The sequence below is a fragment of the Myotis davidii genome, unplaced genomic scaffold (genome assembly GCF_000327345.1).
Source record: "Myotis davidii unplaced genomic scaffold, ASM32734v1 scaffold323, whole genome shotgun sequence".
Taxonomy (NCBI): Eukaryota; Metazoa; Chordata; class Mammalia; order Chiroptera; family Vespertilionidae; genus Myotis; species Myotis davidii.
In genome coordinates this window covers 3,066,244-3,088,571 of record NW_006295491.1, presented here as the reverse complement: position 1 = coordinate 3,088,571, position 22,328 = coordinate 3,066,244, and the positions used below count along the sequence as shown (strand labels likewise).

The window sequence follows — 22,328 nt, the reverse complement described above, 5'->3', positions numbered from 1 at the left end:
TTCCCTCCTATGGGTGCCACCATCTTTGTGACCATGTGAGGGTCAATTAGCATATTCCCTCTTTATTAGATAGGACAGCGGTTCTCAACCTGTGGGTTGTGACCCCTTTCGGGGTCGAATGACCCTTTCACAGGGGTTGCCTAAGACCATCCTCAATATCAGATATTTACATTACGATTCATAACAGTAGCAACATTACAGTTATGAAGTAGCAAAGAAAATAATTTTATGGTTGGGTCACAACATGAGGAACTGTATTTAAGGGGCCAGAAGGTTCAGAACCACTGAGATAGGATGATACCACAACTGCAAGCCTAGACTTGAAGCACCTAAAGTGACTATATTTGTGGAGTGCTATGAATTTTCCAGCTTGGTAAGGGTTAAGAACTCAGCCACGAGGGTTCTAGTGGTAGAAAATAGTCGCAGAATTCCAAATTAGAATTTAAAATATATTCCCAATTAAACAACACTAATGACAGGAAAAAAAAAGTCCTATCTATAATTCAATATTACTGTGGCTTTGGTTGACTGGCTATAACTTCTTTTTTTATCAGCAATTTATTTATGGAAGAGGAACAGCAAATTTTAAACTTTCAGTTTAGAATCCTATGAAAAATAAGCCACAAGCTATTATCTGTGTAATTAAATATTTGCTATGCATGTAGCATTTACTAATCACAAACAGCCACTTCTCATACAACTTTTACATCTCATCTTTAAAGAGGTGGGGGATCTGCAGGAAGCAACTGATCAATGTTTCACTTTCACATCAATGTTTCTCTCTCTCTCTCCCTGTCTTCCTCTCTTTCTAAAAGTCAACAACAAAAAAATAAAACCCCTAAAATATTTGCAAGTTACTAAATATCATGTAAGTTTTAAAAATAGAAACAACATAATTTTTTTAAGTAACTATATGTAGACATTTTTAAGTAATAAATCACAAACATCCAGATCAGTAGCTTGAATACCTCATATTTGAAACTTGGTCCTGTGGAACTGAACCAACTGCTGGAACTGAGGGCAATTTTGCATTTGATGATCTACCACCTATAAAAGAAAATAACCATTTATAGGATTTTTTTTTTAGATACAAGGTTCAAACAAAAAGGATAACTTTATATCAAGTCAATAAAAAATACATTATAATGCATTTTTAAACACCCTTTATAATTTGGATAACATTAAAATCTACCAGTTAACAAGCTTTTTAATCATTTAATACACAACAAGCTTTTTAAGCAGTTACAAGTTCAATTATCAAGCTAACTAATCCTTCATCCAGCCATTGGATGAACGGTAATAGAAAAATAAATTATGACCAGGTTGGGGTCACAATTCTTTCTATTCAACACCAAGTGGCAACAGAGATTTATAAGTAGAAACTTTTTTTAATTGAAGCAAAAGACAGAAACAATTCCAAATTTAGCCTTAAATAGGTATTACCTCCATTACCATAAAAACTGTCATTATTCAGTCAACAAATAACATCTGCCATATCCTGACTATTTCTGAGTCTAGTTTAGCAAACACAACCCAGTGGAGACCTAAGAAATTTTTCTTAAATTTAAACAATTTATAGTCCCTAATTTGTGTCCTCACTGCTAAGTGTCCAGTCATCCATTCAAACAATCAAAGCATACTATGCTAATGATATGCTAAGGTTGCTCAACCGCTCGTTATGAAGTGCACTGACCACCAGGGGCCAGACACTCTGACCAGTAGGTTAGCTTGCTGCTGGGCTCTGGCCAATCAGGACTGGGCGAGACAGGCCGGACATGCCCTGGAACCCTCCCGCAGTCACTCCCCAGCTGGCCAACCTCCCGCATCCCTCCTCAGCCTTGATCGTGCACCGGTGGGATCCCTCAGCCTGGCCTGCACCCTCTCGCAATCTGGGACCCCTCAGAGGATGTCAGAGAGCCGATTTCAGCCTGATAACACTCAACACAGGAGCTGCCCTGGGCCTAAGCCGTCAGTCGGACATCCCCCAAGGGCTCCTGGACTGCGAGAGGGCACAGTCCGGGCCGAGAGATACCACCCCTTGCACACGAACTTTGTACACCGGGCCTCTAGTTAGTATATACTCTGTTATTACATTTGTCATACTGTCCATCAATTAAATATTTAAATGTCCTTCTTCCTACTGTGCTAATTTTTTTTGAAAGCAGAGGCCTCATATTTTCATCCATATAACTCTATAGCCTAGAGCAGTGGTTGGCAAACCGCGGCTCGCGAGCCACATGTGGCTCTCTGGCCCCTTGTGTGTGGCTCTTCCACAAAATACCACGTGCAGACGCACACGTACAGTGCGATTGAAACTTTGTGGCCCATGCACAGAAGTCGGTATTTTGTGGAAGAGCCAGTATTATCTGGAAGAGCCACACTCAAGGAGCCAAAGAGCCATATGTGGCTCGTAAGCCGCAGTTTGCTAAGCCACAGTTTGCCGACCATTGGCCTAGAGAACTTGATATGAAGGTCCTCAATTTTTTAACTGCAGAAATTATTCCTTTAATCATTGCCATCTCCCATATTTTAGGTCAATCTGGTATAGACATTTCTATTTCCTACTGTTTTGTGTCACTACTGTTTTGTTCAAACTTCTGTAAAAAATGAATTTCCACCATGTGATCTTTTTTTTTAATAGATTTGTATTAATTTCAGAGAGGAAGGGAGGAGAGAGACACATCAATGATGAGAGAGACTCATTTATCAGCTGCCTCCTGCAAGCCCCACACTGGGGATCAAGCCTGCAGCCCAACGCCCAGACCAGGAATCAAACTGTGACCTTCTGGTTTATAGACTGACACTCAACCACTGAGCCATGCCTGCCAGGCTCCACCATGTGATCTTATTTTACTCTCCAATGAAGGCTACCAGATACCCTTAAATTACGCTTGTATATCTATATTGTTGAATAGCCAATTCACCCTTTTACAGTATCAAATGGTTCAAACTATTTTGTCCTATGTAAAGTCATTATGTTTTAAACAAATAACTGCTTAAAAATTTTACGTGGCCAGAGAAAAATAATCACCCGGAAATTAAGTATCTGTTCTTTAAGAATGGATAGGCACAGGAACAAGTCTTGAAAGAGTGAGTCTAGAAGACTAATTTAGAGAAGTTCTAACAAGCTCAAGAGAGTACAGGGGGAAAAAATTCCTATTTAAGAATCAGAATATATAGGATAAGACATCATTGAATTTCAGCTAGAAGTAGAACCTATAAAAACAGAGTCATTAGTTTTCTAAGGCCAATGTTAGAGAGAAGAAAAGAATGGACACTTATAGTACCAAATGCCCATCTATGACACTGGAATCTAACTGGGATGGTATCCTAACGACCTGGAGTGGACAAGTACAGATATGCACATCTTGTTGCAGCTGCTATTCAAGAAAAGAAATTTCAGTTTCTGAGAGCAGTATCCTAAAAGGGTGTCAACCTAATATTGGGGTAAATACAGACTGAAATCCCATTACAAATCTATAGAGAGACAGACCAAGAGAGACAGCAAACATGTTGAAGCAAATGAAACAAAGAATATGCAAAGCTGATAAACAAGGAGGGAAGAGGGGCTCCAAGGATCCTGGAATCTATGCACTATCAGAGGTCAGATGCTTTTATCTGTTTTCCAAACTTCAGGCCTGGGTATCCTGGAAGCACTTAAAGGGGACAAAATGGTATGCACAAAAGATAGATAAAAGAGAGACAGAAGAAGAAATGTTCATGTGCAATGTACAGAGAAAGATGGCAGAAATAGATGAGAAGGTAGAAAAGCAAGCTCTGACTTCTGGGAGCTGGCCTGATATCAACTAGGCCCACCATTCCTGGTGTTGTTAGGAGCGGGCTTAGAACCCAAACCTAGGTCTTGGTATTCTCTCATTGACTATAAACAATTTCACAAAACAGCAACATTAGACAAAGCCATGTCATGACCATGACAAATCACCATAAAACAATACCACTCTATGATCATGTCCCAACAGACAAAAACATGAACTCCACCTAAATAACAAAGATAATCAAATATCCCATGCCCTAATATAAATGACTACTGTTTCTCTGTAAATTACAGCTTTAGCTTTACTTAAGTCTTCCATGCTTCTAGATAATATTTATTAGGATGTCTCATCATTGAATTACCCATGATTCCTAACAATACCCAATTCCGAGGAAAGCCTCACATCCTTCACTTCTCCCCCAAATAACCTCATATAAACTCAGCTCCTATAATAAATCTTTTCTAACACTATAACTGAGATGCCCAGAGTTTCCTCATTCTGTGCATTCTTCCTCTCTGATCAACCATAGGTTTTTTTATCCTGGTGGTCTTTGGTTGGGGACTTGAGATAAAAACCAGGCAGAGAAAGACAGCAATCACAGGCTCATTTAAAAAAGAAAAGAAAGACAGAAATCTCCAAGTAAAAATTATTTTCTATAACAGCCTATTTCATCATAAGATGCAAATTTTTACAGATGGTAGCATCTCTCAAATCAATGCATTGTACAATCAAAGGCATCTTAACAACTGTAGTCAGCCACAAGTTGAGACCTAATTGTGATTAAACACAGTAGACAAAATCCAGAACACAACACAACCAAATCAGAGATTTGGTAAAAGACTAAGTAAGGAAGAGTTGTGTAATTATTTAAATTCTTTATTTTGCTAACCTACAACCTCAATATTATATAAACTAGAGGAAAAATAGTTGAATACTCTGAACATGTAGTCTGAACATAATGGTTTGCTTGTGGTGAAGATGTATTCCTAAGAACTAAGGGCTTTATCGTAATTTCTTTCCAAAGGAATAAGCCATACTAAACTATCTCTAGCACCTGCCTTCACTACCAAAAGATTCCAAATGTGGCAGTAAATGCAATTGGGTTTAAAAGTTTAGAGTTCGTATCTAAGAATTTATAATCTTGACAGTTATTTTCCCAGTATGACCACAACATAAAAACTCTGCACTTTAAAAAGCAAAAGACCCTCTTTTCCAAACCTTCTTGCATTAGACTGAAAGCAGTTGCACCAGGACGGGAGGTGCACTGACCTGGGGTAAGGTATATGAACCCAAACAATGTACAGAGGACATTTAAGTAGTAAATAAAACTAAAAAGAACTTTAAGGTAATGGCTTGGAATTCAGAGTACCTGTGTGAATTCATGGTGTCACTAAATATAGATATATGAAAGTATATATAAAACGCATTCCTTCATTCACATATAAACAAACAAATAACACAAACACACACAGCCTCAGCTCTGTCCTGATAGAACCTGGGAGTAGGAAGACCCTAATACCTCATGTACGAATCTTGACTTCTAAATACTATATTCTCCACTAATAGATAAATGGCTACTTCAAGATCTATGAAAGAAAAATATAAAATGAGTATAAAACATCTAGTTTTATGTGTTTTTGTTTTTTATTGAATTTATTGGGGTGACATTGGTTCACAAACCATACAAGTTTAAAGTACACAACTCAATAAAATATCTACACACTGCATCAAGCACCCATAGCCCAAAGCTAAGTCTCTTTCCATCCCCATTTATCCCCCTTTGCCCACCTCCACCTACCCCCAGCCCTCTGTCCCTTTATCACTACACTGTTGTCTGTGTCTATGGGTTATGCATATATGTTCTTTTGCTTAATCCCTTCACCTTCTTTCACCAGCCCCACAGCCCCCTCTCCTCTGACAGCTGTTCCATGTATCCATGCCTCTGTTTCTATTTTGTCAGTTTATTTTGTTCATTAGATTCCACATGTGAGATCAGACTTGTCTGTCTCTGACTGGCTTATTTCACTTAGCATAATAACCTCCAGGTCAATCCATACTGTTGCAAATGATAAGATTTCCTTCTTTTTTAACAGCCAACTAGTATTACATCATGTAAATGTACCACAGCTTTTTTTTTTTAATCCTCACCAAGGATATGTTTATTGATTTTTCGAGAGAGGATGGGGGGGAAGGGGAACATCAATGACTTGCCTCCATATGTGCCCTGACCAGGGATCACAACTGCAACCTCTGACGGATGACGACAACGCTCTAACCAACTTAGCCACACAAACGGTTTACACAGCTTTTTTTATCCACTCTTTTTTTATCTACTTATGGGCACGTGGACTGCTTCCAGGTCTTGGCTATTGTAAATAATGCTGCAATGAACATAGGATTGCATATATTCTTTCAAATTAATGTTTCAGGTTTCTTTGGATATATTCCCAGAAGTGGGATCTCTGGGTCATAAGGCAGTTCCATTTTTAATTTTTTGAGGTAACTCCTCACTCTTGTCCACAGTGGCTGCACCAGCCCACATTCCCACCAACAGTGTATGAGGGTTCACTTTTCTCCACATCCTCACCAACATTTGTTTTTTTGATTTATTGATGATAGCCATTCTGGTAGGTGTGAGTTGCTATCTCACTGTGGTTTTAATTTGCATCTCTCTGATGATTAGTGGCGTTGAACATTTTTTCATATATTTATTGGCCTTCTGTATGTCCTCTTTGGAGAAATGTCTATTCTAGTCCTTTGCCCATTTCTTAATTGGGTTGCTTATCTTCTTGGTGTTGAACTGTATAAGTTCTGTATATATTTTGGAAATTAACCCCTTATCAAATTATCATTGGCAAATATGTTCTCTCATCCAGTGGCTTCCCTTTTCATTTTGTTGGTATGTTACAGGCTATGTCATAAGGATAGAGAAGCCAGCCTGAAGGGGCTCTCACTGACTAAGCTGCAGATAATTTGAGCATCAAAATAATATAGCAACTGATTATAACCCATCCAACATAATAGGAATCCATGAGGCCATACTGATATGATAAATTAATAATCAGAGGAACAGAATATTTAATAATTTCAAAGTACCTCCAATAATACACTTATAAAATGGGAAACGTAACTTTACAATATAGAAAGTACCTGACAGCTATACTTATGTCAAGTGATGAAAAATGGTCATCATTGGTAATGTTACAAATCAAAACTGTACACCATGCAATTAGATTTTCTTTCCTTATCTGTTCCATAGTATTTCTACCAAAGAAGTATAATCTGTTTTTAATTATAAGAAATAAATCAGACCAACTCAAATTCAGGAACATTAATTCCAGTTGTTTCCAATTTTTTGCCATATTAACAAATGTTTTGTATGTGCTTACATAAATCTATGTGCATTCCTTTATTTTCTAACTTCCTATAAGTCAATAAACACACTTTAAATGTTGATAAACACTGCCAAATTGCCCTGAAGAAAGAATAAACAATTTCCACTTCTTTGATTACTAGTAAAATTGAATTTATCCTCTCAATTTACTGGAAACAAAACAGGAAATATAAATGAATATTTTGTTGAAAAGTCTAGAAATGATAAAGCAAAGAATCAATCCTAGATTTGACCAACATAAAAAGTGGATTGCTAATAATTTCATGTATCAGATCTCTATAAAACAAAGCATAGCCATTAATATTAACCACTGTCCTCTACAAGAAAAGCCTGTCACTGCCTCACACCACTCCCACAATTTCCACAGATTCAATTCAATTTCATCTGTGATTATTCTACTTGCTCTTTAGTTAAATAAAGTTCATTCTGGATATAGACAGACACAGTAAGGCTCTAATAAGGGGTTCTGTAGATTTAACTGATTATTAAACAGCAAGGAACTGGGACAACTTGACCTTCCTTGAAATATGCTTAGTCTTCAGGCAGACCTTGATCAATAATCAGCAGCTCTGATTACCAGGTCTCAGGAAACAGCAGAATCCAGAAATCTGGGCTGTTTGATGCCCCACAGGTTTGGTTCCTTTGGGGAGAGGTCATGGCAGCAATCTTCCACAATTACCCTCTGAATAATTACTAAGCTCCTAGAGTGAGCATATTCCTACAAGATGAATTTACCCATAGTGAATCTCTTTTCCACAACACATTTCCTTCTCCTTCCCTTGATAATCAGTGTTCACTTTTCTTTTTACTGGGATTTTTGTTTATTGCTGACCTTTGTTCCATGTTCACCATCCTGCTCAACTGACCTAATTGTACCTACAATTCTAACAAACTGAATAGAATCTATCCTAATGCATAGGATTAATTTTTAAATGAAGTTAAAGTATACATTTCTTCATATTGACAATTATTTAATATGCATATATCAATTCCCATTTCACCAACAATAGATTTCTATTTTTGCATTTTTCACAATAAAATTTCAAAGTAGTGGGCAAAACAAGGTGAAGTTGAAATTTTTTTTCACTCTTCAGTCTCGGGCATTTACAAGAGTCAGGTCCAATCATATTTCTACACAACACTCAGTTAAGTACTTCGGAGACCAAATAGCTTTATTACACCTGCAATTTCCTTAATTGATGACACCTGCATAAATTATTGACAGCAAGAGCATCACTGAACCATGGCTGGCCACTGACTTCTATTACAAATGATTAATTAAACATTTCTGAGCTTTATTTTTCTTATCAGTGGTAATTCTTAAAGACCATGTTTACTTAGATTATATTGGACATTTTCTCTAAAAGAACTATTGGCAGTTTTTCTTAAATTTATCTGAAATTGATTAAAAAGGAACACATAAGGTCCTGTTTACTTAAAGGTACAGATAAAAGTAATAAATCTTAAAAAAGTGTTTGTATGAAACTTTAGGTTGTATATGTAAAACAAAATTAGCTTTTACAATGCTAACTGACCCTAATTTTAATGAGCTGAAATGCATACTAAAAATCTGAAAAAGACAAAGAACAATAAAATAACAAAACTACCCTAAAATTAATGTCAATTTTCAAACCTAATAGAAATTACAAGAGAAAGGGATTTTTACAAAGTTTATTTTTAATCATAGGAAACGCTTTACTAACAAAGATAAATGTATCAACTAGCAATAGTTATAAGAAAAAAAATCACATGAAAAAATAAACAAAATAGGTCAGTAATTTTATACCAAGTTGTACTTCATTCCTGCCAGATAAAAAATGTAATTTCTAAATACATTCTGCATATTATCAACTCAGATAAAAATAAAAATCATAAACTTACTGTGTTAATTTAACATTAAAATTTTTCAACAAATGATCACATATGTAAATGCAGAAGCTACTTCCAGCATGTGGAATGATACCAACTTATCTTTTCCTTATCCTTACAATGATAAACTGGCTCCTTCCCACTAACAGTTTTCCAGACATTCAAAAGGACAAAAAGGAAAATGCAAATAGATCATGTGTCTAACATCTATCCAGGGAAGAACCAGCTGATTGTTTATTATTCAAGGTCCTAAAGGATCTAAAAAATAAGGTCCTTTGCAATAAAGTATCATTAAAACAAATGTCAATAATTAATTCCTAAATACTGTATTTTTAATTTTCCTGTAGTCTCTCTTTTTCATTCTCTCTTTCCCCACCCATCCTGAGCCAGTTCAGGGAGGGAAGAGGCTCTATGCCCAGTAAAAACTCTTCATTAAATAAACAAAAAAACTTTTTATTGAATGAGTATATAGCCTCTAGGGTCAAATCTTATATAAGGCAAGGAATCAAATATTTTCTTTCAACATTAAATATAAATGTACTCATTAGTATATGCATGCCCTAATATTCTAGTAAGTAGTATAATTATTAAATTTTTCAAATTAGCAAAACCCCAGCATTTAAATTACTAAAGAACAGTCTATTTAGTTCCTTTATTAGGTTAGCTTTAATCTTGTTTTTTGTTTGTTTTTTTTGTGGGGTTTTTTTGGGTTTTGGGGTTTTTTTCACCAACTGATTCAAGTGTCTGCTTTATTTGTTAGCAAATAACAAATGGGGAGATCATTCCACTTTATCTGTTTATAAGAAGGTATTTATTAAACAATTCTCCATGCGTCTCTTATGTTTCTGTATGTCTTGCAAGTGTAGGTAGTGACTGCCTTTACTCTGGATTATATATATTTTTTGCTGGATAATATATTTTTATTTGGTTATTGTCTAAAGTTTTACATATGTCTCCTTTTACTTCAAAAGACCCCCCCTTCCCCCAGCCATTACCACCCCGGGAAAGCCCCTCCAACCGCCTGCCCCAGTGTCTGTGTCCATTGGTTATGCTAATACGCATGCATACAAGTCCTTTGGTTGCTCTCTAACCAACCCCCTAACCTCCCCTGCCATTTGTCTCTGGATCGATTCTTGTTCATAAAATTATGATGATCATTATATCCCACATATTAGTGAGATCATGTGATATTTGTTTTAATCATTGATGCTTTGCATCACAGTAGAAAACCATTATAGCATATTTGAAAAAAAGAGTGACAGCATCTTCACACATATTGCATTCTGGGAAATTAAGACTTTGCTGATGAGTAACTTTAAAATATCCAGATTTGGGTATATTTACTTCTACTGTTGTTTCTCTTTTAATTTTCTTTAAAATATGCATATAATAAAAATAAAAACAAAAATAACAATATGCATATACAAAGGTATACCTTATTCTCTGATAACTATCTCTTACCACTAACTAAGGCAGATTTGCCATTGTTTTTATTAGATTATACTTTTTTCTAATAAAATGCTACAGAAGCTAAGGAATATTATTCAAAATGAAATGTGAAACTTGTATGATATTCATTATTTATATATTAACCACAGTTTTAATAATATACACTATTTTGAAATGTAAATACACAAATCCTCAATTTTTTGCATTATAAAATTATATTGGTGAGAATTTTGACCTCACATAAAGTTGAAAAGCTCTAAATCTTTTTCTGGAATCGATGACTAACCAGTCCTGGTTTCTCTTTAATTGTAGCACTTGTAAATTTTAGAAATCGAATTTTGATATCAAAATTTCAAAGTAATTTCAACTTTTCTCCTACCAAACTCTTATGTTTTATATTCACATGGTTTCTTCCAAGTAAATTCCCATTTTTGCTAATGCACCCTGTACTTTCAGTATATTTTTTTACTAATCAATTACTGAATGTGAGCAGTTCATTTTTTGTTGCTACTCACTCAGAACTGAAGTCAAGGTCCAAAGAGACGGGTATTAACTGTTTTCATATAGAGAAAACAACTAAGATCAAACCAAGACTACTAATAGCTAACTTCCCAGCTCAGCATGCAATTACAACAACCAATTGATCTACAAATCTTTTATTCCCAAGCCCTGCCTGAACCAGAAGAAAATAAATCTATTTCAACATAGTCTATTTTTTAATGGGAAAATAACTTAAATCAAAAGACCCACCAAAAAGAAAACAAAAATCTATGAGTAAAAAATACTGAAGGCAGACAGGTAACTTTACCTGTGATGTGTGGATACCAACTGAACAGAAAACAGGTTAAAAAGGCAAGTATGGTAGGCAAAAGCATGTAAAGTGGGGGCAGAAGAGTAAGAAGTAGGACGACTGAAAACCAGATTGGGTTACTAGATTTTTCTTATCAAGACAGCAATTAGTGGAATGGAATATAAGCAATGAACTAAAATAGAGAAATCATTTAACAGTGACAATAAGCGCATACTAAAGTGAAAAAGGAAGGGAAGAATCAGGTCTGGAAGCCAAACAAATGATAAAAATCAAGACTATCATCACAAAGAACATTTGGAATGACTTATAAAAGAAATGAATTATTTTTAAACAAATGAGGGGGGCTAGGGAGGAAGAGGAAAGAGCTAAAACTTCTAGTCCAAAATCGAAAAACCTGGAAGCTATTTAAGAAACATCACCACCAAGAATTACACAAAGTTTTAATAATGGGGGTGAGATACATTATGATCTAGATGCAGTTTTTGTGGGGTTTTGCCAATAAATGTATGAGTTTCCAAGATAACAAATTATTTTGAAATTCTGCATACCTTGAGAATGAGTATATAATAAAGTGGGGCAAAAGTAGGTTTATAGTTGTGAGTACACCAAACACAGTTTATTATTGAATTATTAATTATTGTATTGTTTTCCATATGAACAACTGTAAACCTACTTTTTTCCCCACACTGCACTATATGGATTTGCTGTAAAAAATACAATGACTTCAGAAAGAAATTTATTATACTGCATATCAAATACTATACATATATCTCAGCTTTCCTTCTGTTTCTTATCTTTTCTGAAAACTGCATGATTTAAATTTTGAATAATATATTTAAAAACTATCAGAGAATCATATTATTTTGTCCCATAAACTGAAATTAAAGGGCAATGTAGTAAAAATAAGATAACATATTTCACTCAGTTTACTGTGAACCTCTGAACTGTAGGAATTCACTATTACTGAATTTAAAAGATGGCATGAGTTTCATAGATATTATTAACTGTTAGCTTTTTCCCCATGGGGACTGGTCCAGAGAAATCACAGTTCATTTTTTTAAAAAAAACAACAACACATTGATTTTTAACAGAGAGGAAGGGAGGGGAATAGAGAGTTAGAAACATTGATCAGCTGCCTCCTACAACACCCCCTACTGGGGATGTACCCGCAAGCAAGGTACATGCCCTTAACCGGAATTCAACCTGGGACCCTTCAGTCTGCAGGCTGACACTCTCTATTCACTGAGACAAACCGGTTAGGGCCACAGTTCCTGTTTTTAAATGGCTTTGAATTTAAAAACGAGACGAAAACAAATTACCAAATTGTTTCTCCTTCAAAGTAAAAAAGAAGTGTCCCAGTATAATGGGACAATAAGAAATAAGAATAATCGGATTATTCTATACTTACTTTCCTTTATATTTTTTTCACTAAGGCAATGATGAAGAAAAGTAACAAATCTACCATACTACTGCAAAATGTTAGTAACAGGAGAATGGGAAGGGGGTAGGGTACAGAAGTTACATGGGAACTCGGTACTTTTCACACAAGTTAGGAGCAAAACTCTCTGAGCCCTAGCTGGTTTGGTTCAGTGATAGAGCGTCAGCCTGCGGACTGAAGGGTCCTGGGTTCGATTCCAGTTAAGGGCACATTCCTGGGTCGTCGGCTCAATCCCCAGTGGGTGACGTGCAGGAGGCAGCCAATCAATGACTCTCTCTCATCATTGATGTTTCTATCTCTCTCTCCCTCTCCCTTCCTCTCTGAAATCAATTTTAAAAATTGATTTCAAAAAAACCTCTCTGAAATACACTATTTTATCAAATACACTATTTATATAGCAAACATACCAATTTTCTAGAACAGGTAAAACAGCAGATAGAAAACCTGAGATGTCCAAAAAGATGAACTACAGACATTTTTTGTGTGATTTCAATGTAATCCATCTAGTTATTCCTTCAAGATTTATTTTTCATTAATCTCATTCTAGAGTACCAAGAATGAATTCTTTTAGTGGTATATAATCTAGTTGTTACCTTATTTTATTTTTTTATTGATTGATTTTAAAATGACAGAGAGTGAGAAAGAAACACTAATTTGTTGGCCCACTTATTTATGCATTCATTGGTTGATTCTTGCATGTGCCCTGACTGGGAATGGAACCGGCAACCTTGGTGTATTGGGACAATGCTCTAACCAACTGAGTTACCCAGTCAGGAATTAATTTTCCCTTTTATGAAACAGCACAACATTTAGAATACTATTAATTATAGAAAATAATATCACCTTTGTCCTAACATTTTAGTATCACATTATTTTCACGTTTACCTGGTACTAGCACTAAGCTTTTGGTCAACATCTAGGGATTTAAGATTTTACACCCATATATATGCACCAAAAGGGAGAGGGAGAGGGAGAGAGAGATAGAAACATGAGTGATGTTGGTAGAAATGTAGAAAAAGAGATGGGCAAAAATCCAATTTGGGTGGTGAGCACACAATGCAATATACAGATGTTGTATCATAGAATTGTATACTTGAATGTTAACAACCAATGTCACCCAATAATTTTAATTTTTTTAAAAAACTGCAGTAGACCCTAGCTGGTTTGGCTCAGTGGAAAGAGCATCGGCCTGTGGACTGAAGGGTCCGTGGTTATATTCCGGTCAAGGGCAAATGCATGGGTTTCGGGCTCAATCCTCAGTAGGGAGCATGCAGGAGGCAGCTGATCAGTGATTCTCATCACTCATGTTTTTATCTCTCTCTCCCTCTCCCTTCCTCTCTGAAATCAATAAAAATATATTTAAAAAAATAAAAGTAATATCTGCAGTAGGAGTTATTAAGCTACTGTAACTAATGCTAGGATGATGCTATGTGTCAGGCAAGCATTCCAAGTCTCTAGTTCAGAAAAATATTGAAGAAAAAAGTAAACATTTGATAACTGATAACCAAATTAAAAGACCACATGTCACCAAAACTTTCTTATATAAACCACTATCTGTACAAATCTTCTCAGGTGCAGGAGACAGAAAAGAGTATTTTAGAGCAGTAGCATCCAATTTGTCAGACACTGTGGAGAAAATACTGAATTCACTGATTTAACTCATTTGCTATTACTCAGATGTATTCAGAAATTTATTAAACGAGCAACAGTAGAAAAGCATGATGATTTATAACATGCCTAACAAAATTTCTTAACTTTACCAAAAATCCTAAGCTCTGCTAAAATGGGATCTAAAACCTTTTTTGTTGAAATCACTGATAACGAACTCACCAGGAGATTCTCCTCCCGTAGCTGGGGCCGGAGCAGAATCCACTGAAGAAACCACACTGACAGCATTGGCAGGTGCGCTTGTAGTAAGAGTGGAAGGTAAGACTGATGACTTTTTTGTTGCAATGATGACACTTCTGTAATAAAAAAGGAAACCCATTTCAAAATACAGAAGATTAACCTAAGTTAATCACATAAATTTAAAATAGAAAATAGGAAACTAACTGCTTTTTCTAATTTCTCCCATATCTCTATTTTGACATACATTTTAGAATACTCTCTCAATAAGAAACCTCCTCAATGGTGTTCACATTTATTGCACATCAATTTTTTTAGAATCTGGACAATATTCTATGGAAATATGATAATGCAATTTAACATTTAAACTTATATTTACTATACAACATTCTTTACATTTAGGATCATCTTTTATTATCTAACTTAAATAAAATATAACCAAAGATAGATAAAAAAGGACTTTTAGCACTCAAGTGGAAAAGTAATTAACTTCTTAACCTCAGAATTGAAGCAGAAAGCTCAACATGCTTCAACAAGGATCTTCAAGCACCAGTAGGTGCTTTTGAAATCATAAAAGCTTAAAATTTTATAAGGTTAAAAAATGCAGATAAAAAATATTTCTAACATCTATACAACCCAATTTTTAAATCCAAGACTGTCTTTAGATAAATATAGATAATAAAAGATATAAATGCTAGATGCAAAAATATCAAATAATCAAATCTTTTCACCTTGTATATATTCAAACACAGGTATTTATGATATACAAATTTCAATTAAAGTGTAATACTTTATACCAAAATAATAACTAAAAGACCTTATTAAGCATAACTTAAAAGGCATTTTTAATTGAACTTAGCTCCATAAACATGCAAAAACCCAGTTAATGAGGTAAAGAGGACAGCTGATATATAATGCACTCCCACAGCAGTGCTTACTTTTAATTACCTGGTGTTAACCATAAGCCTAAAGTCTTCAACATTCAATTTATTTAATCACATCTTTTGTTGACAGTATTGTAAGCTTCAAGTATTCCCTTAACAGCTTTAAAGTATTCAGTTTCTAAATAAAGTTACTTAGATACTTATTCCCAATAAATTCAAAAGTGGAAATTACCTAATTCCAGTACTTTAAAAACACATTTTGTTTTTGTTGTTATATCAAAAAGAGATAATACAAAGTGAAATAGGTTTCGTTTTACTTCAGTGCCTATCATGTGACAGCAAACACTGTTGCCAATTAAATCAAGTTCTCTGGTGCTAGGCATGGCTTATTCAATGTACTTGGGGGTAGCTGGTGTCACATCATTATAAGGGTGACTGCCAATGTTAACTATACACTAAAAAATAGAAGTAACAGCCACCTGAGCCCTCAACCCAAAATGGTGTGCTTAAATCATGGTAGCTTATATCAGATGAAGATTATTGACTTTAGGGGGAGTAAACATGACCCTTGTGTGTGTGTGCGCATGTGTGTGTACATATGTGCTGGTGTAAATTCAGAAAACAATACAAAATCTAATTTGCACATTTCTACTCTAGGCAGAAATGTATTATTTAAGAAAACCTCTAACCTATTCCCTAGCAACCTATTTTGGGGGGAGGAGAAAAGGAGAAATATGGACAATTTACTTCCACATTCGTTCACAAAACAAAGAACCAGCAATATCTAGTTTACTCATACAACAGGTAAGTAATGATAGGAACAGTAGAAAATAATATTTATAAAAGTGAAATTATTTTTCTATAATTGAATTTAAGACATAAATCTACCCTGTGTGCACCAGCAATTCCCCTCTTAGGAACTTCTTCGAGAAAACTTATGTACACAAAAAATATACACAAAATGTTCAAAAAGGCTTTATTGTTAACAATCAAAAACTGCAATAGCCCAGAACCCTTCAAACAAGAAAAATGTATAAAAATATGGTAGTATGCTTATACAATGGAACAATACTCAGCAATAAGAAGAAACTGATGATAAACATAGCATGGGTGAACCTCAAAAGCGTTATGTTAAGTGAAGGAAGCCTTAAACTGAAGAATGCCAACTTTGTTTGTATATCCTTTCACATGAAGTTCTAGAAAAGGCAGAACTAATCTATGGCAGAAAAAAAATGAGAACAATAACTGCCTTGGAGGAATGGGTCAGGCACTGGCAGGAAAGATGCAAAAGGGGGATTCCAAGAATCATCTAGATTGGGGATTTGAGTTAAGCCAGGAGTATAAATCTCATCAAATGGTAGTATACTTAAAATTTTTGCCTTTCATTATATGCACATTTTACCTTAAAAAACTGTATTGATCTCTAGGTAGAGATCTGCATGCTAAAATGTTTGATTAAGGGTGAACTGATGTCTACAACTTACTTTGAAATGCATCAAAAATTAAGATTAACTAATGGGTGGAAGAATGGCTATATGGAGAATTATACGATGAAGCATATAATGTTAAAGGCTAATTGTAGAATCTCAGTGATGGGTCTGTGGGTGTTCACTGTACAATTCTTTCAACTTCTTTAAATGTGTGAACCTTTTATAATGAAATGTTGGAAAACTAGTGACAGAAAAAAATGTACTATATATGTTCCATAATATGCACAATCTCTACTTCTCCAAGATGGCATGATTAAAGATAATAATAGATCACTGCAATAAATTCAATGGAACTTTTAAAAAATAATAAAAATATTAAAAAATAAAAATTATGATTAAAAATGTAAATAAAGGCAACAAAAAAATCTGACCTCATCTCCAATCCTTGAAACTACTGACATTAATAATACTTTCAATCACAAATAATACCTATTCTTTATTTCAGTTCAGTAAATACTGATTGTACAAGATCTTTCATATGTTCCCATTCCTGACACATCTGAAGTGTGGCTTCCTACAGGGACTGACATTTAAGCCAGCATTCCTCACATGCTTCTGCAATATGCTGTTGTGGTTCCTGAGCATGTGCATTACTTCACAACGCCCACCCTTTATATATGCTATTCCTCTGCCAAGATGCCTTCCTCTTAGTCCGACTTACCAGCAAGCTTCCTTCTCACCTTTCAAAACCTTGCTCAAAGACAAGCCTCCCCAGCCTCTCCAAGTCAAAGTTCATGGTACACTATTCTTTGTGCCCCCACACAATCATATAATATAAACCTTTAAATTATTAATAGCTATGATTAAGCACTGACATATGCCAAGAATTATTACTCAATTCTCAAAATAAGCCTGACATACACATTACTCCCATCTAAAAATTAAAAAGTAAAGCTCAGAAAGTAAAATAACGTACCAAATTAAATGGCAGAAATGATCTACAATTCAGTTTGTCTAAACAAAGGCCTCTAATTTGAACTGTTTCCTCATATTGATCTTTTTTAGTGTTACTGAGCTGTAACTTCCATACTACACGATTCACTAATTTAAAGTGTACAAATAAATGGTTTTTAGCATATTCCCAGTTGTGCAACCATCCCACAATATTAACATTTAAACATAATTCTACATTATAATCATTTATAAGCAATAATAATAAAGTTTTCCAAAATATAAAACTATGTACGTTACTAACATACAAAAATATATCTGCTCACAAATGGAAAGAGTTGCATTCTCTAGCCCAGCTATGTACTTAATACATAATAGAAAAATAAAGTTAATCAATTTCCAAATTCACTGACTGATTTGAGTCATTTCTGAGGAAGTAACATAATAATGCTTCAGAGCTTTGGGCCACTTAAAAACAAAAACAAAAATTCAAAGTCATAAGAACCCAAATAAAAGAACATTAATCAGTAGGCAGATTTCACGATATTTTCATTTTCTTTACGATCTACTTTCATTATTATAGAGTTTCCATGTAAAAGACTAAAACTGTCAACAGATGGGATTTTAAGCTATCATATGTATCACATACATAAGTATAAATCTAAACTAGTAAAACATGTCCTTACAGTTTAAAAAAAAAATCTAGAAATTTAAATGTACTACTACTCAAGTTTAATCATGCAAGGACAAATTATTTCGCATTCTTTTAAAAAGTACCACTGTGCAAAACACAAAGAAAATGCAACATATATCTGACATAACTTTGAGAGCCTATATGCTAGGCAATGTGTAGGGATATTTCTAGCATCATTCTCAAGCTACAAGCTTAAGTTTCTGTTTAAGAAACAATTTAAAATACAAATAATTCTAAATTTTAAATATGTGCCATCAATTTTAACAAAAAGCACTTCAAACCCTTTGGGAAAATCAATTTGGAAGACAGATATGTATTTTAGTTATGCAAGTTATTGTTCTGAACTTTCAATTAAAAGCCAAATATTAAACTATAAAATTTTACATACTATAGCTTTCTTCTTTACAAACTCACTAACTTTAATGAGTAATATTTAACTATGCTAAGGACATATATAAATTATATATATTCAACCACTCTGTGAGTTAAGTGCCACATTTTATCCCCATCTTAAAGATGAAAAACAAGTAATTTTCCTAAGGTTCCACACAAAAAGAAATTGCAAACACTGCTGACTTTTTTTTTATCTGAACTAGGGAGACTTTTCTGGAAGTTTCTTTATACTTATTGACAACAGACAAGAAGCACCAGTTTCTTCCAGATCACTGAGGTTCAGAAGTTCCATTTCAGAATCACATCAGTTTCAAATATCACAAACTTTCTCATAAATGCTATTTTATTTAACATGCAAATAGTTCAGTAAAGGAGAAAAGAGCATTTTAAACCAAGCACTTTAGTCCCTAAGGATCTAGTTGAAAAGCCAGACAAGCCCTTGAACTTTATCAAGATAAATCCCTGGCATCCACTAATCACCAGAGAGAATCTTCAAATTAGATAAGAGCAAGAATTTTGGCATGGGAATGAACACAAACACCTTGCCATCCAAAAAGGCCCACAACCTGGCAGCCTTTCAGCAAGGTTCCACTCATGTAGCTGTTACTCTAAATTTTCCAGCTATTGCTTGAGAGTTGATAATTCTTAAGATATGAGGAGAGTTGTGATTTCTGACACAGCATTCCAGAGATAAACACATGATCAGAGGGATGCTTTGAAATTCCCAAAGATATTCCACTGGTCTATAGCTGCATAAAAAGAGTTTTCAAGAGGTGTCTCTTGCTAGGAAAAAGAGGGGGAAACGCAGAGCAGTTGGCTTGCCATCAGACAATATGTTAAATGCATACCAGACGTGTAAGTTCCAAATAACATCCTGAAAAATGCTACCACCAAAATCCCTCTCTATTTCAACAAACCGCATAATATGTATTACCTAAGTATGGTTTCCTAAATACGTCTATAACCTACTCACTGAAGAAGTCACTAAGGCATAGTTTAATTTCTACACTATTTAAAAAAAAATACATGCCAAATAAACGAAATTTGGGACATAAGAAAACAACTTTCTTTAATTATATTAGTAAGATGTATCAAATTTTAAAATCTACTCTTAATCATTTCTGAGCCAAAATTAATGTTCAAATTATAAAATTGAGAATACTTTAAAAACCTCATCATTTACAACTTTTCCAACCATCAAAATATAGCCATTGTTATTAACAATTTGATGTATTCTTTTTCAGGCTATTACATGTTTATCTATTAAAATGTAATATATGAAATCATGTTTATCTATTTGTTTAAAAGATCATAAATTTCAAATTTTGTACACTGCTTTTTTCATTAAGAACATATCTTCATTATAATTTTACATCAATACATAGTGTTCTGTTTTCCTCTCTTTAATGGATGCATAGTATTTACTGTATATAGGAAATAAAACCATCACCAATCCCTCATAGACCAGCAAGTATGTTTTGCGTTGCCCAGCCAAATGAGAGGGTCTGGAATGAATCCACCATGGTTCAAATCTTAGCTCCACCATTTATTAGCATAAGCACTTAAGAGACTGAATTTCCCTTTACCTCAGTTTCTTCACCTATAAAGGATAAAAATAATATCTATCCACAGAAGAGTCAAGGGTTTGATTCCCGGTCACAAGCAGGTACCTGGTTTGCAGGTTCAATATTCAGGCCCTGTCAGGGCTCATACAGACGGCAACCAATCAATATGTCTCTCTCACATCCATGTTTTCTCTCTTTTTGTCTCTCTCTTTCCTCCTCCTCCCTCCCTCCCCATTCCACTCTCTCTAAAAATCAATGGAGCCCGGCCAGAGTGGCTCAGTAGTTGAGCATCATTGACCAGGAGGTCACAGTTCAATTCCTGGTCAGGACACAGGCCTGGGTTGTGAGCTCAGTCCTCAGGGTGGGGCGTACAGGAGGCAGCTGATCGATGATTCTCTCTCATCATTGACGTTTCTACCTCTCCCTCCCTTTCCCTCCCTCTCTGAAGTCAATAAAAATATGTAATAAAAAAGAAAATCAGCCCTAACCGGTTCGGCTCAGTGGATAGAGCATCAGCCTGTGCACTGAAGGGTCCCAGGTTCAATTCCGGCCAAGGACATGTATCTTGGTTGCGGGTACATCCCCAGTAGGGGGTGTGCAGGAGGCAGCTGATCGATATTTCTCTCTCATCGATGATTCTCACTCTCTATCCCTCTACTTTCCTCTCTGTAAAAAAATCAATAAAATATATTTTTTAAAAATCAATGGAAAAAATAACCTTGGGTAAAAACAACAACAAAATTATTTAACATATAACTTGACAATGTCATATTGAAATTATTTTTAAATCACTGATAGTGTTAATAAAAAATTGAAATGGTATACAAACCATGCAACAAAAATATCCTTGTAATTTTTAAAAACTAGTTCTAAACAACTGTTTTTAATGTTGAAGCTACAAAATTTGCATAAGTTCTTGTTACCCTTTAAATCTTAGCAATTTGTAAATACAAGTACACAAAAACCAGAAATTAGTTACAGTACCTGTCAAAAGATCTGAACTGCACAGGTGGTTCAACAGACAGATCACCAAGAGCGCCGAGGCAGGGCGGTGGCAGAAGGGCAGGATCCACTGGGACTCCATCTGCTGGTATGTTAACCAAGCTGCGGAGAATGTCCTTCACATTGACATTTTTTGAAACTGGAAGTGATGGTGCAGACTTGTTGTCCATCTCATTTCCTCCATCATTTCTGTTGTCCTGAGATTTATTGACTTCCAAAGAAAGAGTGCACAGCACCTCACTGATTGCATCTGGGCCTGCACTGACACTTGGAGAAGCTGCATCCACACTGCTTCCCAAGCCAGCGGCTGTTTCCTCCCCAATGCCTGAGTCCCTTCTTCGAGCAGATGATGTGCTTTTGGATTCTTCCACTGATACTGGAGTTAATGGGCTGGATGCTGCTGGTGTGTTTTCTAGATCTTACCCAGAAACAGAAGAAAAGTACAAATAAAAAAAGTTTAGAACCAATTTTTAAAAGATATATTCCATCCCATAGCCATCTATTATTTTAAATTATGAAATGTATGGCATGTTCTAAAAGGCAAAAATAAATTACATAATCTATAAAATGTTCTGAGTTATTGTACCTGTAATAAAATTAGATGACATAATTAAAAAATAAAAATAATCTACACTAATAAAAGACAAAGATGCAAATTGACCATACCTTAACTATGTCCTAAGCCATGCCCACCAGCCAATCAGAGTGACTATATGCAAATTAACTCAACCTAAATGGAGGTCGGCAGCCACAGAGCTGGAGCAAGCTGGAGGCTTGGTTGCCTGGGCGATGGAGGAAGCCAAGCTTGCCCCCCTCCCTGAGCAGGA

The 22,328-nt window shown here is 35.0% G+C and overlaps 1 protein-coding gene across 5 annotated transcripts in view; it reads right to left on the bottom strand.

The window, feature by feature from the left end:
* The window catches only part of LRBA (LPS-responsive vesicle trafficking, beach and anchor containing), a 554,230-nt gene that overhangs the window by 410,683 nt on the left and 121,219 nt on the right, over positions 1-22,328 (bottom strand). For all 5 annotated transcript variants that reach the window (XM_006770131.2, XM_006770133.2, XM_006770134.2 and 2 more), the window contains exons 30-32: positions 21,484-21,919; positions 14,568-14,701; positions 969-1,047 (exon numbers count right to left, since the gene is read on the bottom strand). In XM_006770131.2, the coding sequence (XP_006770194.1) occupies positions 969-1,047; positions 14,568-14,701; positions 21,484-21,919 (649 nt within the window). The remainder of the gene's footprint in view (positions 1-968; positions 1,048-14,567; positions 14,702-21,483; positions 21,920-22,328) is intronic.